This window comes from Ammospiza nelsoni, chromosome 22, assembly GCF_027579445.1.
Source record: "Ammospiza nelsoni isolate bAmmNel1 chromosome 22, bAmmNel1.pri, whole genome shotgun sequence".
NCBI classification, from domain to species: Eukaryota; Metazoa; Chordata; class Aves; order Passeriformes; family Passerellidae; genus Ammospiza; species Ammospiza nelsoni.
The window spans coordinates 782,999-795,265 of NC_080654.1; the positions used below are offsets into that span (position 1 = coordinate 782,999).

Genomic DNA, 12,267 nt, shown 5'->3' on the forward strand with positions numbered 1-12,267 from the left:
AAGGAGAATTCTCTATCATGGTCTTTAAGCTCTGCTCCTGAACTTGAAGAAATAATCTTGAAAACATGCAGGAATCAAAGAGATCACATGTGTTTGTCATCAGAACCCCTTCATCACAGCAAATATTTGCTTGTGGCAGCAGAAGAGTTGGAATATTTTCTGAACACAGCAGGAGCGTGGCAGGAACATCTCTGTGGTTGTCATTGGCACGGGGATGATCCTGGAGGAGCTTGGTGAAGGGAGACAGGGCAGTAAATCAAACTCTTGGATTTTCAAAGCACTGCAGGGCTGTGACACCTCCAGCAGCTGGGATCCTGTTGGACTTGGCAAAGGGCAGGGCCAGGAACCAGCAAAGAGCTGATTTTACAGCATTTACAAGCACGTTTTCCATCTCAGCTGCAGCACAGCCCAAGGTTTTACATCTGCTCCCCACCCCTGTGTGCCTGGAGATGTTCAATGCTCCCCATGACTCCCCTGCCCTCACCCAGCCCCTGGTGTGCAGGGATTTATTCACCCTCACCTGATGATTTATTCACCCTCACCTGATGATTTATTTATCCACACCATGTGTGCTCAAGGCTGGGTCCGATGAAACCCTGATATCTTCGGGGGGAAAAAAATGATTAAGAGGCAAACTCAGTTTGCAGGACAGTAAAAGTGCCGGAGAAGGCTCTGCAGGGAACAGCAGCAGAGCTGGGCTCTGGAGCCAGAACCAGAACCAGAGCAGATCCTGTTTGTGCTGCACAAATGCAACGCTGGGCACTGTCCTGGTAAAGAAACTGACCTTTATTTTGTAAAACTCGGAGAAAATACTTTAAAAACACAAGCAAAGAGCTGTGAATGAGGTAAAACATCATCTCCAAATGGCACACCCAGCCCCAGCCCCTGCCCAGTGTGATCCAAGGCACAGACCAAGCCCAGGAGCTGAGCTGTGAGCCAGGCACTGCCCTGCTGTGGGCAGGGCTGTCCCTGCTGGAGCCTGAGCACATCCCCAATCCCTGGGGAGCCACAGGGCTCTGGTTCCCTCAGGAGAGCCCCAAAACCCCAATGGTGACAGCCCCAAACACCAGGGAGAGGGATCAGCATCCCCAAACCCCAATGGTGGATCAGCATCCCCAAACAAACACCAGGGAGAGGGATCAGCATCCCCAAAACCCCAGTGGTGGATCAGCATCCCCAAAATCCCAATGGTGACAGCCCCAAACACCAGGGAGAGGGATCAGCATCCCCAAAATCCCAATGGTGGATCAGCATCCCCAAAATCCCAATGGTGACAGCCCCAAACACCAGGGAGAGGGATCAGCATCCCCAAAACCTCAATGGTGACATCCCCAAACACCAGGGAGGAGGGACCAGCAACCCCAAACCCCAGTGGTGACAGCCCCCAACCAAACACCAGGGAGAGGGATCAGCATCCCCAAACGCCAGTGGTGGATCAGCATCCCCAAACAAACACCAGGGAGGAGGTTCAGCATCCAGAGGCGCCATCCAGCATCACCACAGAACAATCCCTGTCCTGTCCCAGTCCAAGAGCAGAGCAGAGCCAGGCTGGGGCTCCCGGGGCTCTCACCGTCGCTGAGGGCCCTGCCCAGGTCAGTCCTTCGGCAGCTCCTGGAGCCTCCTGGCCGGGCTCTGTTCACCTCAGAACTCACCACGCCAGCCTGGGCAGGCAGAAAACAACACCCCAGCCGAGGGTTCAGCTTCCCGTTGGGAAGGAGGGGACACAAGCGGGAGGGCAGCGTGCTCCAGAGCATCCTGACACAGCCGAGCAGCTCCGGGAGCCGGGCAGGGCTCAGCATCTCCAGCGCTGCTTTCCCCGGGCTGCAGCTCCCTCTGGGGGGCTGCCACAGCACCCTGCAGGGACAGGGACAGGACAGGACAGTGAGAGTCACTGCAGGGCTGTCACAGCACCCCAGGGACAGTGGCAGGACAGTGACAGTCACTGCAGGGCACTGCCACCACCCCAAACCTGCAGGGACAGTGGCAGAACAGTGACAGTCACTGCAGGGCTGTCACAGCACCCCAGGGACAGTGGCAGGACAGTGACAGTCACTGCAGGGCACTGCCACCAGCCCAAACCTGCAGGGACAGTGACAGAACAGTGACAGTCACTGCAGGGCACTGCCACCACCCCAAACCTGCAGGGACAGTGGCAGTCACACTCCTGAGCTGGAAATGTGACCCTGGCCCATTCCTCCCACAGCATTTCTCACAGCTCTGTAATGGGAAAAGGCGAACTGAGGACATGGAGTCTGTTTGGATTCTTTCTGGTGTTGTTTTTTCTGCTGTTTTGTTTTCCCCTAAGCCAAGCTGGTGACAATTCTTTCTCTCTTCAGGGCTGGCTCCAACAAACGGAGCACAGCACGATACTGAGTCTCATAAAATTTAAACATTCCTATCCTACCTTTCTGCAAGAAGTTTAACACATCTCCTCTTTGCAAGCCTTGTGGGACTCACAGGAGGCTGAGCCATCAAGGTTGCTATTTGGCTTTCAGAAGTTTATAAAAGCCTTTTGAAAGGAGAAAAAACAACTCTTGGAGTCATCCATGGCACAGATGAGACGCTTCCATCTGCCTTTCAGGGACTCCAGGGAGGCTGGGGAGCAGAGCCATGCAGCAGCCCCATGGAATGGGCTCAGGGGTGTTTGCACAGGGTTTAAATATACTGATATAATTATATACATAGACGGATATAATTATATAAATATACTGATATAATTATGGTGTGAATGCCAAGGCTTCAGGGGAGAACAGGAGTCACCTCTGCCCACAGAGGTATCCCCTGGTGGGGATGAACTGGGGGCACCAAACACCCAATGTGTGCAGCACTGATGGGATGGGTGTGCACGTGGCATTTCCCATTATAAACAGCCACCAACTCCTCCTCAGCTCTGCCTGGTGCCCCATTCCCGTGGGGCAGACAGCCCTGCAGCTCAGCTCCTGCTTCCATCCTCCTTCCACAGGCTCACTGGAATTACCATGGCAGGAGGAAAGGCTCACACTGGAATTACCATGGCAGGAGGAAAGGCTCACACTGGAATTACCATGGCAGGAGGAAAGGCTCACAGGAATTACCATGGCAGGAGGAAAGGCTCACAGGAATTACCATGGCAGGAGGAAAGGCTCACACTGGAGTTGCCCTGAGGTGAAGAAAGGCTCACACTGGAGTTGCCCTGAGGTGAAGAAAGGCTCACAGCAATTACCGTGGCAGCAGGAATCAGCAGCAGCAGGGCCAGCTCAGGTGCTGGGCAGCAGCGGCTTTGGCACATCCAGGTCCTTGTCGCAGTCCCTGTCGCCATCCCCGCGGGCCTGGGGGCGCTGCCGGGGGCCGGGGGCGCCCTGCCCAGGCCAGGGCAGCTGTGCAGAGGGGCCGCAGCACAGCAGGGCCAGCAGGCGCGCCCGCACCGCCCGGGTGCACAGCACGAACAGGATGCAGTTGGCTCCTCCTTGGAACGTGTTCCCGATGCCCTGCGAGGGCAGGAGCACAGCCATGACCAGGGATGCCCCCGGGGCACCCCGGAGAACAGCTCACGCCTGCCGCAGCTGCTGCAGGGCCACAGCCACCCCCTCTGAGGACAAGGAACTCAGAGAAATTAGGGTTTTTTCCCCAAAAAGCACCCAAGAGCAGACCAGGAGCCGTTGTGTGGTGGCACCGGTGTAGGGCAGGCACGGGCTGAGCCCGGCTGGAGGACAGACGTCCAACATCCCCCCGTCCATCCCTGCCGGTGCAGCTTTCCTCTGCAGCCACTAGATGCTGCTGCAGCAGCTGCTGCTGCATTGCTGCCTCTGCCGCAGCCCGGGCATCGCCTGGGGGCAGCAGCTGCTCCTGCAACACTCGGTGCCACCGAGAGAAGCCGCACTGGGAGCTCCCACCCTGCCCTGCCCCAGCCAGGGATGCCCCAAACCTGCCCAGCCAGGTGCCCAGGTGTGCACCACACCTGCCCGGGGGTGCGTTCCCAGCGAACACTCACGTGCAGCACGACCAGGACGGGGTTCTGCACGGCTGGGGAGTCGCACAGGGTCAGCACGAAACGCACCGTGCTCCAGATGCGGAGGAAGATGAAGATGAGCGGGATGAGGATGAGCTTCTTGTCCGCCAGGCTGGCGCGGGGCCGCAGGGCCGGGGCTGCGGGCAGGATGGGGCGGTACTCGGAGAGGGCAGCGTGCTGGGGGACAGGGACAGGGTGAGCAGGAGCCTGCAGATGTGGCACAGCCCCAGGGCCCTGCCCAGAGCCACGGAACCCTCAGGAGGAGGGCAGGGCTGCAGTGAAGAGCGCACGGTCTGCCTTTGGGGACAGTGACATTGCTGCTGAAGGCGAGCAGTGACAGCTCCCTGTGCTGCTCTGATCCCCAGGTGACAACGGGGCCAGCTGCCCCAGCAATGTCCCCAGCACTGGGGAGGGACAGGAGGGACAGCAGCGTGCCCAGCCCTGCTCAGGGACAGCAGCGTGCCCAGCACTGTCCCAGCCCTGCTCAGGGACAGCAGCGTGCCCAGCACTGTCCCAGCCCGTCCCCAGCCCTGCTCAGGGACAGCAGCGTGCCCAGCACTGTCCCAGCCCGTCCCCAGCCCTGCTCAGGGACAGCAGCGTGCCCAGCACTGTCCCAGCCCGTCCCCAGCCCTGCTCAGGGACAGCAGCGTGCCCAGCACTGTCCCAGCCCGTCCCCAGCCCTGCTCAGGGACAGCAGCGTGCCCAGCACTGTCCCAGCCCGTGCCCAGCCCTGCTCAGGGACAGCAGCGTGCCCAGCACTGTCCCAGCCCGTGCCCAGCCCTGTCCCCAGCACTGGGGAGGGACAGCAGCGTGCCCAGCCCTGCTCAGGGACAGCAGCGTGCCCAGCACTGTTCAGGGACAGCAGCATGCCCAGCACTGTCCCAGCCCGTGCCCAGCCCTGTCCCCAGCAGTCCTGGCAGGGGCAGGAGCCCGCTCAGGTTTCCAGCGGGTCACGCTGCTGTCTGTGCCCAGCCTGGGACACCGTGTCCTGCCTGCTGCACGCCAGGTGATGCTGACAGGCACCAGCAAACCCTCCCCAGCTTCCCTTCCCTTCCCTGGACACTCAGGGCTGCTGAAAATCACCTCATTCTCCCAAATCATCTGCAGGATCCTGCCCTAACCGGGGCTGGGCTCATGCCCACCACCACCGCAAGCAGACACAGAATTTCCAGAAGGACACCCACCCACACGTGGGCCTTTTTCCCTAACCCAGCTGAGAGAAAAGGAATGTCTGGGTGCAGCTCCCTCTGGCACTCTCATCTGGATCTGTGTGTAATGCAAATGCTGCCCTAGATGCCTGGATTCTGTGTTCTCAAGGAACAGAACAACTGAACTCTGAATTCCAAACCCTGCCAGGACAGGGAGTCTCCTGTGTGGAGCCCAGAGCCATCCAGTGCCTGGGCTCCCAAATGCAGTACAAAATAACATCCACAAACACAAACTACCACTGCAGACATTGAAAGCACTGAGGCTTGAGAATTCCAACCTTGGTACAAGTGGAACTGCAGAAAACTGATTAAAGCTGAGTTTGTCCTTCACATTCTGTTTCAATTCTTACTGTAGCATTTCCCTCATGAGCATCCCACACCCCCTGCTCGTTTTCAAAGGGCTTTTGCATTCTTAGCTTGTGCTAAGTCACTGTGTGATGGTGCTGCTGGATCAGGGACATTTCAGAGCTGTGAACCCCTCCTGCCTGAACAGGGAGCAAGAAATGCAGAGTGTGGGGGTACAGAACCACCCAGCAAATACTCACAGCTCTGTTAATGTGCTTCCTGATGAGGAGGTAGAGCACGGGCAGGGTGACGTAGGCCAGGATCTCCCAGAGCTTTCCTGCCAGCAGCATCCACAGCAGCCGGTCCTCGGCGTCCAGGTTGACCCAGCACCAGCCCACGGAGACGTTGGAGGCGTCGTAGCCAATCTTCCTGAGGGCCACGGCAGCCACGGTGATGGCCAGGGGGACACCCCAGCTGGGGGGACACACAGAGAGGGGGCTGGGCCAGGGGCGTCCCCAGAGGAGCCCCCAGACCCCAGGAAATGGTGCCAGAGGCAGGGGCTGTCACACAGACACGCTTTATGGAAAATCCTTTCCTTAGGAGAAGCTGGGAGGCCTCGGGAACAAAATGCAAACATTGGTTATCTGCTGCTGTGGGATGTAACAGGTGCATCTGTGATTGGTCTCATGTGGTTGTTTGTAATTAATGGCCAATCACAGTCAGCTGGCTCGGACTCTCAGTCCAAGCCACAAACCTTTATTACCATTCCTTCTTTTTCTATTCTTAGCTAGTCTTCTGATGAAATCCTTTCTTCTATTCTTTTAGTGTAGTTTTAATGTAATATATATCATAAAATAATAAATCAAGCCTTCTGAAACATGGAGTCAGATCTCCATCTCTTCCCTCATCCAAAAACCCCTGTGAACACAATCACAGGCCAGGGCACTGTAAAATGTGATTTTCCTGCAGCCAGCTGATCCCGAGCTTTCAGAGCACAAGCAGCCAAGTCCCACCTTCCCATTTCAAAATTCTGCACTCAAAGAAATCCACAACTTCATTCTGCCAGTGGTGTGTTTTCTTGCTTTGCTTTTAAGTGGAGATGGAGTCAGTATTTTGGGAGCAAAAAATACGGTTTCTGAAGGACAAAGAGGCAGGGAAAAGTACTGGGAGCAACAGTAAAAAGCTAAGAAAGCAAAGAGGAGCCACATCCTCAAAACTTGGAGCTGTGACTTTGGCTTCTCACTTGATGGCAGAGGTAAATACAGGGAAGCATTTAGAAAAAAAATAACTGTGGTGACACACTGGAATGAAGTCACTCAGCAGCTTGGGCTGCCCACAAGAAACCGTGAGGAGGAGCAGAGGAATCCCAGCGGCCCAAACAGAAATTCCACCACAGGAGTGCCCTGCATCCATCTGAGTGTGTGACCTGAATCCATCTGAGTGTGCCCCCTGCACCCAGCTGAGTGTGCCCCCTGCACCCAGCTGAGTGTGCCCCCTGCACCCAGCTGAGTGTGCCCCCTGCACCCAGCTGAGTGTGTGACCTGCATCCATCTGAGTGTGCCCCCTGAATCCAGCTGAGTGTGTCCCCTGAATCCAGCTGAGTGTGTCCCCTGCATCCATCTGAGTGTGTGACCTGAATCCATCTGAGTGTGCCCCCTGCATCCATCTGAGTGTGTGACCTGAATCCATCTGAGTGTGTCCCCTGAATCCATCTGAGTGTGTGACCTGAATCCATCTGAGTGTGTGACCTGAATCCATCTGAGTGTGTCCCCTGCACCCAGCTGAGTGTGTCCCCTGAATCCAGCTGAGTGTGCCCCCTGAATCCAGCTGAGTGTGCCCCCTGAATCCATCCGAGTGTGCCCCCTGCACCCAGCTGAGTGTGCCCCCTGAATCCATCTGAGTGTGCCCCCTGCATCCAGCTGAGTGTGCCCCCTGCCACCCCAGCTGAGTGTGTCCCCTGCCACCCCAGCTGAGTGTGCCCTCTGCCACCCCAGCTGAGTGTGTCCCCTGCCACCCCAGCTTCCAGCACTGCCCTCCTCTCTCCCAGGTGCACAGAAAACAAACCCATGACTGCCTTCCTCTCAAACAGCCCTCCCCTGACAGCCTGGAGCAGCTGCAGGGAGCATGGGGAGGATCTTGCCCCCAAAAATCAGATTCCAGACCAGGTGGGCAAAGAGCAGCTGCCTTGACCAGATTATCTGAAACTCCAACTGCAGCACCAGAGATAATCCCACGGTATTAGGTTTCAAAAATACCCCATTTCCTACCCTGAAATAATGTCTGGATTCACCTACTGACAAAACAAGCAAATATAAATATAAGGCTGTAAAAACCTTCAGAGTCAACTGTGCAGCCCGTGTGGAACATTTTGTCTCAGGCCCAGCTCAGAACAGGCAGTGCTATTCCAAGCCAGGGCTGTTATTTAAGGACAGGGGTGCTGCAGGAAGCCCTCCCCACTCTGTTATCAGAGCAGGCTTCTAAAAACATCCCAAACGTCACCACCACCACCACCAGGAAAGTTTCCACACAGCCCAGGAGCCCTTTTGGTGAAACTGGGGATTTCTCAGAAAACAACTGCAAATGCAAAGGCATTCCGCTCTCATTCGGCTGCACTAAGGTAGAGAATTACAGAGAAATGGCACTTCCTAAAAGAAACCATGGAAAGGCACAAAGGCAGCAAGAAAAAGGAAGTGAATGGAGAAACTAATTTTACATGATTTTACAAATAATGATCTCATCAGTGAGCTGAAACTGCAAAAGAATGATGATAAAACCAGGTGAAATGATGGAGTGTGGATGTAAGGCAGGACAGGGTAAGCACAGACACAGAGGAAACAACTCACCACTGAGAAAGGGACTTAAAAACCTTCAGGAGAAAACTGGGGAGAGGAAGAACAAAACTGCTGCATTAACAGGAGTTAATTTCGCTGGAATATTCTGGGATCAGATGGATATTTAACACTGACACCAGGCAGAAGGATTACCAACAAAGGGAAATCAGAGAGGAGCTAGGAAGGAATCAGACATTTCTGTGAATTCAGCTCCATGTCAGCAGCTGGAAAGGAGAACTGAGAGTGGAGGTTCAGTTGTTCTCAGGAGCTCCACAGATTCAGGAGGGCGGCCAAATGTCAGAGCTTTCACTGAGCTGGGAGGGCAGGAACCGAACCAGGACAGATCATCACCCACGGTGTGGGTGAGCACTGGAACAAAAGGGATCCCAGATAACAGAGAGCAGAAATGTCCCCCTAAACCCCAAAGAGCAGTTCTGTAGCTGGGCCTCTCCACAGCACACCTGGCTGCAAACACTGGGAGAGAAGGGAAGGTGACTCCCCATTCCTGTACAGAGCTGGAAACCCAACCTGCAAGGCAGACACAGCAGCATTTATTCCTCCAACACAGCTCCCGGTGATCTGTGAATAAAAAAATCCTCCAACCCAGAAGATCTCTGCACAGCCACACCAAAGCAAGGCAAGGCGAGGCCCCTTCAGCTCCAGCAGCGTTCGGCTGGACTTGCCCTGGTTCTCTGGGGTCAGATTGCCCAATAAGCACATTTTGATTTGTGCTGCACTGCTTTTCCCCCCTGAGGGCTCTGACAAGCAGGTGAGCTGCTGTCACCTGCCTGCACAGGTTAGCCAAGGAGCCATCCTGGACGTCCCAGGCAGTCCAGGAGGAACATCTATTCATGTTATATATATATATATATATATATATTTATATATTTATATATGTGTGTGTTATATATATATGTTATATATATAAAACATATATGTTATATATATGTTATATATAACATATATATAACATATATTTTAATATATAACATGAATAGATGTGCATTATAGATAGAATAGATACATGTATAGATAGTTATAAATGTATATATATAAAAAACATATTTTAATATATAACATGAATATATATATGAACATTTATAACCATGCATATATATGTATTTATTATATTTTAATATATAAGCATGCATATGTTATAGATTTTTTAAAGTAATATATTTATGGTTAAAATGATCTGCACAGCCTGATCATTAAATGAAAACCCTTCAAAACATTGTCAGCAATTGGCACCAAAAGCCAAGCAGGAAATAACCCCAAGGTGGGCTCTGCCTGCTCCGTTCCTCACCCCGAGTTTGGATGAATTTCTTTCCCAACAAAGGTGATGTTTTCCAGCAGGTGATTCCTGACCCTGGGGAATCCACAGCAGTGAGGCAGCCTGGCCACTGGCACTGCCAGCACTGACATTCTGCAGCTACCTAAGGGCTGCCAAAGCTGGCTGCAGGCTTGTTCTCGAAGCTCAGCGGGTTCAGAAGCACGACAGAGGTGCAGCTCTGCAGGATGTGCTCCCACAGGAATCCCTGTGGCACAAACCTGCCTGACGCGTCTGAGCCGCTGTGACACCCTGATTCCCTCAGGAAAATTCCAGGTCCTGACTTCCAACGTGTGTTTAGCCAGCTCCATCCCCAAGGATTATATTCAGAATTTAATTTCTCTAGTAACTACAAAGGCGCAGGGAAGGAAGGCAGGGTGATGTGTCACAAGCGGATGGGCACAGAACACGTCCTCACTTGTTGTCTCTGGCTTCTCGGACACATCATAAAGCAGAAACACCTTTAAACACTGGCTCTGCACAGAACAGGCATTTACAAAGCAGAACCTGATCACAGGTGCTCAACAGCCTTTAAACAGAGCAGACGGTGCTGATCAATAGCAAGGACTGAAGATGGCATTTCATTTTCATTGTAAAGAACTGAAAATAAACTGAACAAATCCCCCCAGAGCATCTCTCCCTCTGTGCCGGGGTAGAGCAATCTCTCTCCCTCCCAGGATTTTTACAGTTTTCTGGGAGTGCACAGACTGCAGCCAGCTCTGTTTCAGTGCCTCTGTTTCTCTCCACACTCGGTAGCTGACAAGGCTGAGGAGCACTAAACCAGATGGAGAAACTGAAGTGCAGACAAAAGCCACACAGGCAATTAGCAGACAGGAAAATTACAACGAGGCCAGATTTGCCTGAGCCCTTTGATGTGCCTGATGGAGCCAGGATGCCCAGGAAGGAGCCAGACTGGGGTTTTACATCCATTTAGCAACACGTGGCTCTTGAGCAGCACCCCGTCCTCACCACAGCTCTCAGAGTGCAACTCTGCTTTGCTGGAGATGGGATAACATCATTATTAATTCTCATTACTATCCCATTATTAATTCTCCTGCAGGGCACCTTGCCCAGCTCCAGCAACAGCCCAGGGCCCTGTGCAGCCCCCCAGCCCTTCACCAGCAGCAATCCCAGGACTGAAATTCTCTTCCCTGGCTCACCCTCAGCCTCAAAGCCTCCCTGCCCATCCTCACCTGAGCTCAGCTCTACTGTTTGAAACTAAAAAGTGTCAAATATTTGACTAAGAAACCAAAGAAAATTCTCTACTTGTCCCGAGGGCTTTTTTTATTTATTTATTCCCTTTTAAAGCAGATCACTGCTCTTTTAATTTATTACAGAAGCTTGGCAGCACAGGGGACTAAGGGATCACTGTTTTGCTCAGCGTGGACACAGCACATGATTCCACAAGCTCCAATTGCATAATGAAAGCTTTTACTAAACATGATGTGGAAAACCAGTGCCCTAAATAGCAGAAACTGAGACATAAAGCTACGCTGTGGACTGGTTTGTCTTGCTTTCAATCAAACATGCCAAAACAAGCTTCAGAGCGCTTCCCCGGCAGTTTCACCACATGTGAGGAACATTTTCCTGTGAGTGTGGGATTACAGCAACCTGCCTGGGCAGAGGGGAGGATCCGCACACCAGGCTGACAGGGGAGCTGGGGACCTGTGGAAACAGATCCCAAACACAGAAGCTTGGGCAGCAGCAGGCAGGTATCACAGACACAGGGTTTGTTATGTTATTTCTACAACATCAGAGTGCAGGGGAAGCCAAGCCAGGATTTCCAGTCATTAGAACTTGCCAGAGATTTTCCTAAGTGACCTTGAACAAAAAAAACCCTCCAGCTTTTCCACATCTCCAACTGCTCACTTGGGAAGGGAAAGGGGAAACAAGCAGGGTCGGTTAGCTTAAAGACACCAAAATCCCTGTTCAAAAGGAATCTGAGGGGTAGAGGAGGAGAAGGAAAGGAAAGAGACTCAGGGGACGCCCAGCACAGCACACAGCACCCACCTGACGGCGTGGAAGCCCCAGAGCAAGCCCTGGCCCGCGGGGGAGGCCCTGACGATGCTCAGGTACAGGTAGAGCGCGATGGCCATGGTCCAGAAGAAGGAGCTGGTGTTGGCGAAGGTGGACAGGGCTCCCTGCAGGACGCAGTCCCACGAGGTGCCCTGGAAGTCCCTGAGCACGCCGTAGAAGTAGGAGAGGGCGGAGAGCAGGTCGGCCAGGCTCAGGTGCAGCAGCAGCTGCCGCGGGCGCGTCCGCAGCTCGGGCCAGAGCGCCTGGGAGCAGAGCAGGAGCGCAGAGCCCGCGCACGACAGCGCGCACGACAGCAGCACCGGGACACGCTCCGCCAGCGGCAGCCGGGTGGGCGGCAGCGGGGACGGCATGGCCGGGACAGCGGGGACAGCCGGGACAGAGCGGGGACAGAGGAGAGGAGCGAGGGGACAGCGGGATGGAGCGAAGGGACAGCGAGGGGACAGCGGGGGTTCAGTCCGATGCAGCCCCGCGGGTCGGGCGCGCTCTGCCGGAGTGTCCGGTCCGGTCCGGTCGCAGCGCTGTGTCCGCGGTGACCGGAGCCGGCACCGGCCGGGAAGGCAGCGCTGTGTCCGCGGTGACCGGAGCGCT

General features: G+C 54.3%; 1 protein-coding gene across 1 annotated transcript; it reads right to left on the bottom strand.

The window, feature by feature from the left end:
- Nucleotides 1-778: 778 nt before the first annotated feature.
- GPR157 (G protein-coupled receptor 157) lies at nucleotides 779-12,029 on the bottom strand. The gene is made up of 5 exons (XM_059487528.1): nucleotides 11,653-12,029; nucleotides 5,742-5,955; nucleotides 3,971-4,165; nucleotides 3,203-3,467; nucleotides 779-1,854 (listed from the first exon to the last, which is right to left on the bottom strand). Exons 1-4 carry the CDS (start codon nucleotides 12,027-12,029, stop codon nucleotides 3,237-3,239), a joined length of 1,017 nt encoding a protein of 338 aa, XP_059343511.1. The 3' UTR covers nucleotides 779-1,854; nucleotides 3,203-3,236.
- Nucleotides 12,030-12,267: the final 238 nt, after the last annotated feature.

Excerpts from the sequence above, each read along its gene's own strand:
- GPR157 (XM_059487528.1), bottom strand. The coding sequence starts at position 12,029 with ATGCCGTCCCCGCTGCCGCCCACCCGGCTGCCGCTGGCGGAGCGTGTC. Across the intron at positions 4,166-5,741 it reads GGAAGCACATTAACAGAGCT|CACGCTGCCCTCTCCGAGTA; the intron begins GTGAGTATTTGC and ends CCTGTCCCCCAG. Across the intron at positions 3,468-3,970 it reads CCGTCCTGGTCGTGCTGCAC|GGCATCGGGAACACGTTCCA; the intron begins GTGAGTGTTCGC and ends CTGCCCTCGCAG.